This window comes from Gekko japonicus, unplaced genomic scaffold, assembly GCF_001447785.1.
Source record: "Gekko japonicus isolate JY-2015 unplaced genomic scaffold, Gekko_japonicus_V1.1 scaffold1911, whole genome shotgun sequence".
In the NCBI taxonomy this organism is placed as follows: Eukaryota; Metazoa; Chordata; class Lepidosauria; order Squamata; family Gekkonidae; genus Gekko; species Gekko japonicus.
In genome coordinates this window covers 96,198-109,202 of record NW_015170945.1, presented here as the reverse complement: position 1 = coordinate 109,202, position 13,005 = coordinate 96,198, and the positions used below count along the sequence as shown (strand labels likewise).

Here is a 13,005-nt window from a genome sequence, read left to right as displayed (position 1 = left end):
TTAGGAAGCTCGGGTTGGCTGGCTTGGGGTTGAAGCTGTACGCGGTAGACCTGCAGGAGGAGGAGGAGGCCGTCGAAAGGTCAGCAGTGGGGAAAGAGAAAGCCGGCCCCTCGCCCAGAGGCCGCTCACACCAGCGACCCGCAGGGGGTGACGGGTCTCTGAAAAGGCAGGATGGAATGGCACCCCCGTTTTGAACGCTTCCTACGCCAGATAAAAACTCCCCCTGCATACTGGCAGACTAGCTCATAGCCCAACCTTGGCTCTGCTGGTTTTTACTTGTGGGGACTCTATACAAAGGAGCATTTTTAAAAGTCGGGTCTCAGTTGCGCTCCTTTTGCTAGTTCTGAACCAAACACATTCTGCAAGCGCAGAGCAAGTATCTTACTAGCACAGTCAGCCAGCCACATCCCCAATCCATGTTCTTGAGTTTGCCATATATTACCGCCACCGCTTTCCCATTCAGAAGAACTAGTAACTGGGGGGAACTGATGCACATGAAGCAGATCACAGGAGGAGTAAAGCAAGCAAAGAAGCGCCATTAACCCCAGACTGCCCTCGAAGCTGAGAAGCATAAAGAGCTGCTTGGCCCAGAGGCAGACCACCCCCTCCTTCTCGGTTTTACTGTCTCTGCTGTCCGGCGCTGGCCCTCCGAGGCCTCAGGCAGAGAGCGGCCGTCTGGACAGATGCAGCTGCCCTCTTGTGAACCAGACCCGGGGCCAGCCTGGCCAGTCCTGTCCACCGTGAGGAGCAGTGCCTTCGCACCAGGCTCTCGGGCAGAGGTCTTACAGACGGACTGCCCCACCAGGTCATTTCAAAGGGGGATGTTGGGGATCCAACCGTGAGTCTTCTGCATGCCCAGCAGCTGCTCCAGGGCCCGTGACCGTGACCCAGATGCCAGGCAGCCTTTGCCTGGAAATGCCAGGGACCACCGGGGGCGTCGCAGAAGTGCCTCACTGCTGAGCCACGGCCTGGCCCAGCCCCACCCCAGGGACTTACTGGTTGAGGTAAAACCCCCGGGTGGACGCCGTGATGCTGACATGCCGGTCTTCCACTGTGATGACGTACAGGTACATGAGGTCTCCGTGCATTTTGCGGTTGCCTGGCGGAGGGTTCCAGCCGCTCATGGTCAAAACCTTTAGGCACTGCAGAGGCTGGGGGTGGGGGGCAAGAAGACAGCACAGAATTGGCATCCTGCTTTGGGCAGTTCCTTGCATGCTTCCAAGAAACACAGATCTTACCACCTGCAGCCTTCTGGGTGCCCTGACCCATCAGCCTGGCACGCAGGGCAAAGGTGGCCTTGGAGCAGCAGGACGGCCAGGCAGGCAGGCAGGCAGGGTGAAGAGGCTTGGGCCCTTGCCCGGTTCCTCCTGGTACTCAGCTTGTCCCCCCCCCCACTGGGCTCTCTGGGTCTCCCACCACCCCCTGAGCCACGACACAGGTGGAGAACCAGAATTCGCGTTCCTCAGCTTCCCTGCCAGGGGTCTGCCACACAACCCTCTTTCCTTGCTCTCTAAATATGGGCACCACTCAGTCCTTTTGCTCTTCGTCTGCCTTCTGGAAGCAGTACAGCTTGAAGAGAACACAGTAGTGCTCAGCTGCTCCGAGACGGCAGAAGAGAAGGGAAGCCGGAGGCACCCAGGCTGCAGGGCAGCTCCGTCACCTTGATCAGAGGAGGCCAACCAGCAACAGGAGACCAGCATGGGCCAGCCGGCTATCTAAGAGCGACACGTGGCCCTCAAGTGCAGAGCCAAAAATCTAGACAGCCACTCAGGACATCGGCAGGAAAAATTGTTATTGATCCCCCCTCCCCCCCGGTGGTATCCTGTGGCATGCACAGAATGCACAAACAAAATTGCCTGAGCGAGGCAAGGGACTGGGCCATTAGATAAAGGAAGGAGAATGAGCAGGGCACCCCTCCTGGCACACAGCAACCCTAACCGTCAAACTGATCTTGCTTCAGCTTTCCTTTCCCCTCTATTCTTCTTCCTCCTTTTTAGATCACAAGTTCAAGGGCACCTCCTGCCTCTTTTTCTCGATGCTCAACAAGCAGGTCAGAGATCCGACCGTGTCGCTTAGCTCCAGAGCTCTTTCTGCCGCGCAGCCCCGATGCTCGGGGGGCATGCCCTACCCAGGATGATCCGCCAGGGGTGGGCGGTCTGCCCTGCCTCCGCCCAGGGTGTCCCCCCCCCCCCCGGGGCACCGACAGTTCCCCTACTCCGCACGGCGATGACTCCTACCTTCCAGTCTCTGTTCTGAGGCTGGAGGGGACAAAGCGGTCTCTCTTTGCCCCCGGGCAGGATGTGCTCTGGAGGGGTGCAGTCGATCTGCTCCATCTCTGTCCCTCTCTTCTTCCGCTTGCCACTCTCTAGAACAACACACAGAGGGAGAGGAAAGGAATCGGCCTCACCCAGCAGTCCGGGGGGGGGGGGAAGAGAGGAAATACGTTCTTCTGCTACCAAGTCCGACCAGAGGCGGTCCAGCTTATGCCTGGGCTGTGATATGGGGCTCCGTGCAGCTGGCTGCTTCCTTTTCTAAAACCCCCGCACACGAACAACAAGCATGTCAAGCTGGAATCCTTGATATACTCGTTTTCCATGCGTACAGGTGAGGAGCGCTCCGTGCTGAGAAGCCCGTTGGGTCTGAGGTGGTGCAGCCCGCAGTGAGTGACAAGCAGTGCTCCCTCTCAGCTGTGGAGCCTTCTTGTGAGCAAAAGTCCTACTTGCGTGAGCTCCTGGCATGAAAGCTGTGAGCGAGCGATTGGGCTACTGCATAAATTAATCTGCTCTGGAGCCCTCCTTCCTGAGCGAAGACGAAAATGTGTGAGCCGGAGTCTAAAAAACTGTGAACTAGCTCACACTCACTCAGCTTAGAGGGAACACCAGTGCTAAGCCAGTTGTTGCCATGGAGTTCCAGGGAGTTTTCCTTGTTAGCAAGTACTCTGTACTTTGGGGAGAAACCTGATGTGAGCGCACTTGAGGCACAGAAATCACAGCTCCTGTTCTCCGCGAGTGCACTGAAAGGCATGGCATGATAGCGAGAAGAACCACCCTCCGGCCGTCAAGTGGCCCCTTCTCGGTGTCCTGGTCCTCGGAGCCGTGGCCTGCCCCTCAGGGCGGCTCGCCCTCCTCGTGTCCAGTCTCGTGCCCTCAGTCTGCTGCCCACGGCCCCGGCCCTGTCGGAGTCTCAGATCTGGCTCCTCCTCTTTCTCTCTCTGGGGTGACTTGATGTCACAGGCTTGCCGCTCGGTGGGCCTCAGGTCCGGAGTGGCTGAAGAGCCCTCTTCTAGGAAGCGCACAAGAAGGAACACGGCAGGAAATGGCCGCCTCCATGTGCCTGCTGCAACTGGTAAACCAGGCACACCCCATTAACATGGTGAGTCCCATTACTAGCTGTCGTGGTTAGTAGCCACTGGGGTTGATGCCACTATCAGTTAAGGCCCCAGGAACATGTATCCATTTTCTTTACTCCCCGCCTTTCTCTCCCACGGGAACCGGAAGTGGCCTAACAGTGTTCTCCTCTCACAAGATAACTGCGGGTAAGAGCAATTTTATGCTCACAAGATAACTGCGGGTAAGAGCAGGAGTGATTATCGTAGACCAGACGTTCTAGAGCCAGAGTGTCCTGGAATCCAAAAGTGCACTGTTAGCCATTTAGTCCACTCTTTTCCCCCCTTGGTTGCTGTAGGGTATTAAAAACCAGGGTCCCTGGCAAATGGGCTGCCCAGTAAGAAAAAGCTCCCTCCTCAAGCCATTCTTCCTGTTTTTGCTGTTAGGAAGTTTATTGTTCATCTTTCTTGTAATCCTGTATCTGAAACCTATATTAACCATCAAATGTGTGGAAGACTCAAGACCATGTCAGCAAGACATCGAACACAGTACACAGTTGGTGCTGTGGGCCAGTTATATCACAAGGAACCCCTGGACCCCCCTCCCCCCCCCTGAGAAGGAGAGGGCATCTGGAGCAGGGACTCCAGAGACGATCGCTCAGACCAAGGGGGCTGATAACGCCAAAAGGGACGGCAACCAAAACCACCGAGTGTCTCTCCTCCTCCTCCTCCTGCAGAGGACACTTCTACCGGGCCCATTTTCTCACATACCTCCAAGATCTCCTTCGGTGAATATACTGAGGAATGACAGTGAGTTACAGTCAACGCCATTGAAAGCATCTGAGGGATCGAGGCTCTTCAGGAGGTCCCGGATGTGACGGACGTGTATCCTGGCCTCTCGGACTGTGTATGGCTCTGTGGCGGAGGAGGAATAAGGAGAATGTAGGCAAATCTTGTGCATCACACACTGATGCACCAAGGAGCAGCCAGTGCTCACGACTATCTCATGACGGGTACTGGGCCCAACGCCCGAAGGAGGCCCACTCCTGCCCAAGCATTTGCAAGCCCTGGAGCAGATGGAGCTGCTGCCAGCCTGGTCAGACCACTGGTCTGGTCTGGTCTGGTCTACTCGGACTGGCAACGCCCAGGCAGAGAAAGGCCTTCTCTTGCGCCTGCTAACAGAGAGACCCGCCAGGACCTCTGGCAGGCAACACCCCACCACAGAGCCACGATGCCTGCCCCAGATCCCACGGTGTTCTTTCCCCAGGACCTGACAAGATCTTTCGAAGAGTAATCCTGGACCTTCAATAGCAGCGCAGGGAACAGGAGTAGCGTCTTGTCTAGGAGCGCGTGCAATCCGTTTATCTGAGCCAACCCCTGCCCCCTGGACAATGAGGACAACGAGGGCACCTTCTTTGGGTGCCCACAGAATTGGAACCCCAGTCCAATCTTTTTGAAACCTGGGGGTTCTTTTGGGGAGGGGCTCCAGCAGCTATGCTGCAAATCTGGTGCCTCTACTTCAACCCCCCGCAGACCGCTAGGAAATCTGCCCTTGACTATAATGGCCCCACAGGGTACAATGGAGTCTATTCAGTATTCCCAAATATTTACCGAACCCAAACACCACACTGACATTGGTATTTGGGAATACCGGTAAATCCCAATATTTTGGGGGGTCCAATATACCCAGACCAAAAAACTCCACCTGATTCTTTTCAGTCTTGTCCTTCATGGGCAGGGGGCTCCCACTGACGGGTCCGGCTACTGCTTCCACCCACCCAATTTTTATTGTTTCAGGTTTACCTTCGACAACCTTCAGCAAGGAGCCCTCTTGCAACCCTTCAATGGTCTTCAGCTCGGCAAAGTTATCCAGGACGTTGCCGTCCAGCTGCAGGGAGAAGCAAGTCCGGTGGCAGGTGTCCTCGCGGTCCATCAAAACCTGGTGGATCTCCTGGACCATCTCTTGAGGGGAGACCTTATGGAAGGGGGAAAGGGGAGCAGAATGCAAGGTTATTGTCTCCGGCCACCTTGCGTGGCTGATCTTGGCTTTGTGGTCTGGTGCATCTGACCCCCCCCCCCCGCACATGTGTGCGCACACACACACACACACCCCACTGGTGTGGCGGCTCCAAAACAGGGCAGCTGAGCCCCGTGGCTCTCCCCACTCCCATCCAAGCGGCTGCTCGCTCTCCCCTGCTGGACCCCGGCCACCCCACCCTGAAACGGCCCAGAACCCCACTCTCTTCCACCCACCCACCCACCCACCCAGAGAGAAAGAAAAGGCCCACAGGGGGCAGGTCAGTGGGTGGCTGGCGACTGCTTCTCATCGCTGGAGGGGCCGGGGGGGGGGCTGCACCACCAGGACCATCACTAGGCCTCTGCTGACCGATCCACGGGCCAATGCCAGCCCACCCTGTCCCGTGCCAGGCTGTCCGCTGTGTGTGAAACCAGCTGGGCACTGTGGGACTTGCATGGCAACCCTGACCACAGCCATGTCAGCCAACCCCCACAACGGTGAAGGAGATTATCTCCGTAAAGCCACCCTGAACCACTCTGCCATGGATCGGTGCCACTGTCGGTTCCAGTCTCTGGCATCAGTGACGGCAACAAAAGGCCTCTTAAGGCAACTTGGCCCCCCCGCAATGCTTGTGGGGCCTGCTACCTCCCCCAAAAATTGGGTGGGAGAGAATGAGGGAGGCAGGTAAAGGAGCCAGATGCATCCGCGTTCCCAGCAATTAATTCTCCATTGGGGAAAGCAATCCTTGTGCTTCAAGAACGGCGGGCAACCGGCCCTCATAATAAACCAACTATTATGGAGAGACATGGAATAAATAACTCCCCCACACACACACAGACACACACCTGTCAAATCCCCCCCCCCCCCCCCACTCTTTTCAGCCCTCTGTGGTGCATCCCACCTCCTCCCCGGGGGGTATTCCAGGAGGGTACCATTGTCAGGAGCTCACCACAGAGAGACTGCTGAGTGCCTTCTCCTGCATCTCTCCTCCCATCAGCCCCCGGCCATTTCAATACACCCCCCCCCCGCAGTTCTCTCACTTCAGCTCCCCCCCCCTTGCCTCTCCGCAGGGCCTCTTCTCTCCCCCTGTTTCCACAAGTGACTTGTAAAGGAGTCCCCCCACTGCTTCTAGCTCAGAAGGACAGCCCACCACGGAGAGCCCTGCGTGCAGAGGGCGAGGGAGTTCTTTTTGGGTTTGGCTACGTGGAAGCATTTCACCCTACAGCCAGACACACTGGGGCACAACTGACAGAGGGTTTTACTCTTTCTTAACTGTCTTTAATGGTTGTAAGCCGCCCGGAGCCCTGTGTGCGGGGGAGGGTGGGAGAAAAGTCTAACGCAATGAACAGGCTGCCCTGGGAAGCTCCGAGGCAGGCCTAGAAGGGCCGGGCCATGCCAGGCTCTGGACACCTGGCCCCGTCTTCCTGAGCCCCAGCGTGCGCCCCCCCCACACCCGCCCCGTGCCGCTGGGAGGGACCGCCTCCCCCACCTGCAGCTGGCTGGGAAGGGCTCCTCCGCTCACGGCTCCTTTCCAAAGCCCTTCAGACTGATCCGCTTAAGCTTCCCGCCCTGCATGCAGCTTACTTTAAGCCACCCAGGAGGGGGCCGGGACACCTGTGCCCCTCTAAGCCAACTGGACCCGAAAGGCTGGAGAATGGCTCCCCACCCCTGCCACACGTGCCACCCTCCTCCGCCTCCCCCCCCCCAGAACTTCTCTTCTCTTTAACAGTCGATGCCTCTCTCCAATGCTCCCCACCCCTGGCACACGGAGAGGGCTGATCCATGTACCTCATTTGTACTTTACCTTTCTCCTCACACCCTTCTCCTCGCCTCCATTTTGCCCTCACAACAGCCCTGTGAGGTAGGCTAGGCAGAGAGGGTGTGACTGGCCCAGGGTCACCCAGCCGGCTTCCATGGCAGAGTGGTGAGGTAACCCCTGCGCCACCCTGTCCCTGAGGGCCTCTCAGACCAGCCCAGGAGGTAGCGCACTCGGCACGCCACTTTCCCCCTGTTCATGCAAACTGTACTTTTGTAAGCCACGCTGGTGCCCACCAGGGAGAAAAGCGTGCTTCGATTATAAAGCTGAAAGCCCGACAAAGCCAAAGTGGGCAACATGAAATCCCAGGCCTGGGCCAGACTGCAGGACGCACTGCCCCACCCCCAACCCCACGGGTGGTGAGACCGCCACGCAGCCAGGGGCTCCCTGCCCTGCAAAGAGCTGTGGCTCCTCGCCCTGAGACAACGGGCAGGACACACCCCAGGGATGGGCCTGAGAGAGTGCCGCTGCTAACTGGCACTTGCTGGTCCCGGGCCAGCTCCCAAAGGGGCCAGGAGGACAAACCCGGGGGACTCACTTGCAACGGGAACGGTTCTATCCCCGGGGCGTGGATTTTCACGGTGAAGCCTGTGTCCTGGATGACGATGACCTCTTGGTCGTTGCCCTCTTCCGCGTGGTCGGGCTCTTCATGGCCGTTCTGCCCGGGGTCCTCCTTGTGGCCCTCGTGCGCACTCTCGCCATTGGCCAGGCCCATGCCGGACGGAGGCTCCTCTGCTTGGAAGAGCAGCAGCAGCAGCAGCAGCAGCAGCAGCAGCAGCAGCAGCAGCAGCAGCAGCAGCAGCAGCAGCAGCAGCAGCAGCAGCAGCAGCAGCAGCAGGAAGGCAGCCTGGTGCAGCAGCAGCAGCACGGAGGGACACGCGCGACCGGGCCCATCTTCCAAGATGCTCAGCGTGGCACAGGCAGGACTGCCCCCTCCTGGTCTCTAAGCGGCACCCCAACATGGGTCAGACGGAAGTCTCGCTTGCTGGCACTGAGCCAGGCATTGGTGTGTGTGTGGGGGGCTGACTGTAAGGACCCTGCCAGCTTTGGGACTCACACCCATCTCCTCATCTTCTACGCAGTCTGAAAACAAGAGGAAAGGGCCTGTCGGGAAGAGGGAAAGGTGCTCGGTTTTCCTGATACAGCCATTTCTCAGACAGCTGGTTCAAATCCTCTCTCTGCCACAGACTCTCTCTGGGTGACTCTGGGCCAGTCACACTCCCTTAGCCTAAACTACCCTGCAGGGTTGTTGTGAGGATATAATGGAGAAGAGGAGAACAACAGAAGCTGCTCCTGCTGGAGAGACGGACGAGGCATCAAACAAGTGACTGAATGAAAAACTACCCAAGCAAGTGGACGGAAGTCTCCTAGCCAGGGAGTCTGCATGCTCCCCAGAGATCCAGGGCAGCCCAGGCAGCTGGCCAAGAGGTCTGCTTGCCCGACGCATGGAGGAAAGGCACTGGATTCTGTTCAGAAGGTACAAGGATCCCTCCTGGATCCAAGGAAGGGCCCGTCCCGTCCCGCATCCTCTCCCCCACAGTGGCCAACCCCCCCAAGGCCAACAAGTGGGGTCATAGGAGCAAGAAAGCCCCCTACTTTGGCAATGCCAGCAATCTGCAGTCAGGTACACTGCCTCTGAGCATGGGGGTTCTACCTAATTGTCACCCTGATTTTCCTCCTGCAAGGCACACACAGCAACACGGTCCTACCTCACCCCTTCTTCTTCTCCTCACAACAGTCTTCTCAGGTAGTTTAGGCCAAGAGCTAAGCAGCCACCGCCCCACACTAACCCACAGGCCTCCCTTCCCTAGCCACTATGCCACACTGTCTCTTGGGCCTGCCAGTAAGACATGCCAGCGCCTCAATGGCATGCCACTGGATCACAAATTCCACCTCCTTGCTCAAATCAGTGTTTACTAGAAGTGGGCGCGGCCCCTTCTCTCCTCTCTCACGGCCCAAAGGAACAACGCCCTTTCCCCCTCTGCTGCAGGGGTAGGAAGGCGGCGGCAGCGGTGCAACGACACCACGGAGAGAAGCCGAATGAATGCAGGGGGTGGGAGGACCAAAGCCTGAGCCGTTCAAATGTGCACAACCCTCTTTAATTAAAGAGACAGCCAAAGAGGAGGCGTGGGCAGGGCCCCGCAGCCCGCAGGCTGCCCCAACCGGTACTCCCAAGAGAGATTTCTGGATGGCACAGAAAGGCCTCACGAGACTGCCAGAGCAGAGCCCCTCCCTGGCCCTGCACGCGGCACCGCTCCTCCGGACGACAAAGAGAGCTCCCGGCGGAGGACGAGGAAGCGGGGGAGCCTTCTGAGGAGGAGGAAATGCCACGCGGCCCTCGGGGGGCCTGGAGAGGAGGCAGCAGGCCCGTAGCCACAGCAGGGCCTCTCGGGGCTGGGCCCCCTGACTTACTGGCAAGCCACCCCTTCCCATCCAGCCCAGGCCCCCCAAGCGGTGGCAGGTGTGGGGAAGCAGCCAGGTGTTGCTTTACTTCAATTAGCCAGGGCTCCTAAGAAATTCAAATACCCCTCCCCAACTTAAAGAGCCCTGGTGATGGGCCTGCTTTGCATCCTGATCTACTGTGTCCAAATGTCCACAAACACCTCCCAAACACTGTGCCAAGAAAAGCCCGCTCTGCCCTCCCGGGTCACGCTGCCTTCGAATGCAATTCTTCCCACCCACGCCCAATATCTGTCCCCTTTACCTCACCACCCGGAAAGGCAAAAGGTGGAGAGCACTGGCCGCCCAGGGCAAGCTGGGTCCAGCCACCACCCGCCCAGGAGGACCAGCGCCTGGCTTCGTCTCCCGAAAGCCCCGGATTCTCAGGATGCTGACTGCTGCACCCGGCTTTGCTAAGGTGGCTACGGTTACAGCAGACCTGCTGCTGGCTCCTTGCAAACGGCAGGATCAACAGCGAGAAGCCAAAACGCAGCAAGACCAAAGGGCAGGGCCGGCGGCAAGGGACCTTTGCCCCGCACGGTTTGGGGTAGGGAAGAGGGAAAGTCTGCCGTCCCGTGCACAAGCTCCCCCACCCACCCACCCACCCACCAGAGTCGGCTCCTGAGCTTCATGGCAGGGCCTGGCGGTTTGAACCTGGGCCTCCCCTGGCCCCTGCCACCACCCCCAATATAGGGGGTGGTGCCCCTGCCCCACACAAGCACCGGGGGAGGGAGTCACAGGGAACACGACGCAGCCTGGCTCCCACAGACCCTCTGCGCCTCCTGCTCTCCAGGACGGCCGATGCAAGGCCTGCCGCTGCACTCCTCCCCCCCCCTCCTGCTTTGGTCGGCCTTCCAGAGGGCGGCCATGTGGATCTGCCGCGGAACAGCCGGATTCAAGTCAGGTAAGTTACAGGCGGAATCTTCACGGCAGAAGGCTTTCACAAGTCAAAGCTCCCTTCAGCCAGTTTGGTGTGGTGGCTGAGTGTGCAGACTCTGGTCTGGGAGAACCGGGTTTGATTCCCTGCTTCTCCTTCACAGGCAGCTGCTGGTGTGGCCTTGGGTCAGTCACAGTTCTCTCAAGGGCAGTTCTGGAAAGAGCTCTCTCAGCCCCGCCTACCTCACAGGGTGTCTGTTGTGGGGAGGGGAAAGGGAAGGGGACTGTAAGCCACTCTGAGACTCCTCTGGGTAGTGGAGGGCCATGGGGTATAGATCCAATCTCTTCTCCTCTTCATCAGGAAGCTTATACTGCAAAGATCTTGCCAGTCTCTAAGGTGCTTACTTGACTTGAATCCAGCCGCTCTCGAGGGACTTCTGTTGGGCAACAGAGGTCCAGTCACCCAATGGCTGCTCTGCGCCTGTTCAGTGCACGGCTTCCCTTTCCTGCCTTTCCCTCCTGGAAGGCCCAGGACACAAGCAGACCAGGGCACCCTCTTCAAACTGCACACCTGCTCAGCATGTCACACCGGATGCTTACTAAACAAGGCCTCGAGATCCGAAATGTTGTGTGTTTAAACATCCAGCCCAAGAAAGAGCTCTGGAGAACGCGAGAGCTGGCACACGGCCCTCCTGGGCTACTTCAGATAACAGGGCTTTGGGGAGGGGATTTTGCCACTGACCAGAGTAGCTGTGGTGGCCCAAGTGGTTAAGACGCTGAACTGCAGGCTGTGGAAGGTCGGTAGTTAAGCAGTTCGAGACCCGGGTGCCGCATGATGGAGTGAGCTCCCATCTCTAGTTCCAGCTCCTGCCAACCTAGCAGTTCGAAAGCAAGAAATTGCAAGTAGATAAATAGGTACCACTTTGGTGGGAAGGTAACAGCATTCCGTGCGCCTTGGTGTTTAGTCATGCCGGCCACATGACCACGGAAACGTCTTTGGACAGTGCTGGCTCATCGGCTTTGAAACGGAGATGAGCACCGCAACCCTAGAGTCGGACTCGACTGGCTTTCGAGCAAGGGAACCTTTACCTTTTTAAAGGAGCTCCCTGCAAACTCCCTGCTGAGCCACATCAGTTCTCATGGGAACTAATTAAGGGGGAACGGGCCCGATCTATCTCGGTGTGGCCTGCCACTGCATATCCTGCCTCTCATGGTGCAGGGCAGAAAATATTAAAAGATGGCTTCCATTGCTAAGGTCTCGCTTCATTGCTCCCCGTTGAATGCACAGAGGTCCACAATCACAGGCTCATGCATACGAAAACACAGGGCTGGGCTGGAAGTGTCCCCTCTGCCTTGCACAAGACAGGACTTGGTTGGCATACACATGGAGATACAGTAATCTAAATACAAAATCCGAGCAGAGCAAAATTAGAGTTACAGATTAAATAAACAGAGTAACAGCATGCTAAAACCTAATTCATAGTATCACTTATCAGGACGTGTGACCATGAAACTGCAAAGAAGCTCTGCTACTATTTCAGTTATTTCTGTATCTGGGTTATCAAGCACAAAAGGACCTTAAAATCTTCAGAGGTCTCTAAGAGTTGGGCTAATACGGGGGAGGAGGAGAAGACGGGCAGTTTCAACACAGTCCTCCATACAAGGACAGGGAACCCCCCCCTGCCCACCCCCAGGCCGTGCCCCACTCACACACAGTGCAAGGCTTGAATGAAGCCCCTCCCCTGCCAGACACACAGGCTCGCTCTTGCATTCCCTTCTGCAGGCGGCTTTCCCAGAAGCAGCCATGAAGCACCAACCGGGAGGGGCCCCCCCATGCTGGGGGGGGGAGGGAGGGGCTGGAGCTGCTAGGAAACCAGCCCAGAAAGTGCAAGAGCCCCCCCCCCATTGTCGCCCCGTCCCTCTGGTCTCAAACAGTGGGTGAGAAGGTTTACTCCCCGTCCAAGAAAATGGTGTTGTGGCATTTGGGATAACTACCCCAGAGTAGCTCAGTTTACCGAAAAGGACCCTATCAGACATGCATTTGATGGACCAAGAAAGGAAGAAAAACTGCAAAGCAAAAACAAAACAAACAAAAAAACATACCCACCCACCTTGCAGCTCTTGAGTGAAAATTCATCTTAAGCCTCTATAGGTTGTGTAAAAATAGAAATTCTGCACCAAGACAGCTCAAGTCCCAAAACACGCCAAGCAAGACAGTGAAGCGCCACCCCCACCAGCTCCTGAAAAGCCCATTTACTCCACCCAAACGTCTTGTGACATTTCAGACAACACACAACTACTTGGCAACACAGCTTTTGCAAACTGAAGCCCTGGCAGTTAGAAAAGAAAGAAGCCGCCCACTTTCTCGGGATCCCAATGGCAGGGTGCAGCTGCAGAACACTGCCACACACACACACACACACGCACACACGCACAAACAAGAAGTTCAGACTTCTCGCTAGAAGGTTTAATATGCAATGAAACACGGAGCCTCTGACAGAACTTGGGAGAGAAGTGGCCATCTGGCAGCTC

The 13,005-nt window shown here is 57.3% G+C and overlaps 1 protein-coding gene across 1 annotated transcript in view; it reads right to left on the bottom strand.

The window, feature by feature from the left end:
* The window catches only part of CLUH (clustered mitochondria (cluA/CLU1) homolog), a 65,567-nt gene extending 52,960 nt beyond the window's left edge, over positions 1–12,607 (bottom strand). The window contains exons 1-7 of the mRNA XM_015418890.1: positions 12,585–12,607; positions 7,697–7,890; positions 5,129–5,300; positions 4,097–4,240; positions 2,238–2,365; positions 997–1,151; positions 1–50 (exon numbers count right to left, since the gene is read on the bottom strand). The exon at positions 1–50 is cut by the window's left edge and continues 73 nt beyond it. Of these exons, the coding sequence (XP_015274376.1) occupies positions 1–50; positions 997–1,151; positions 2,238–2,365; positions 4,097–4,240; positions 5,129–5,300; positions 7,697–7,873 (826 nt within the window). The 5' untranslated portion in view covers positions 7,874–7,890; positions 12,585–12,607. The remainder of the gene's footprint in view (positions 51–996; positions 1,152–2,237; positions 2,366–4,096; positions 4,241–5,128; positions 5,301–7,696; positions 7,891–12,584) is intronic.
* Between the last annotated feature and the right edge of the window lie 398 nt (positions 12,608–13,005).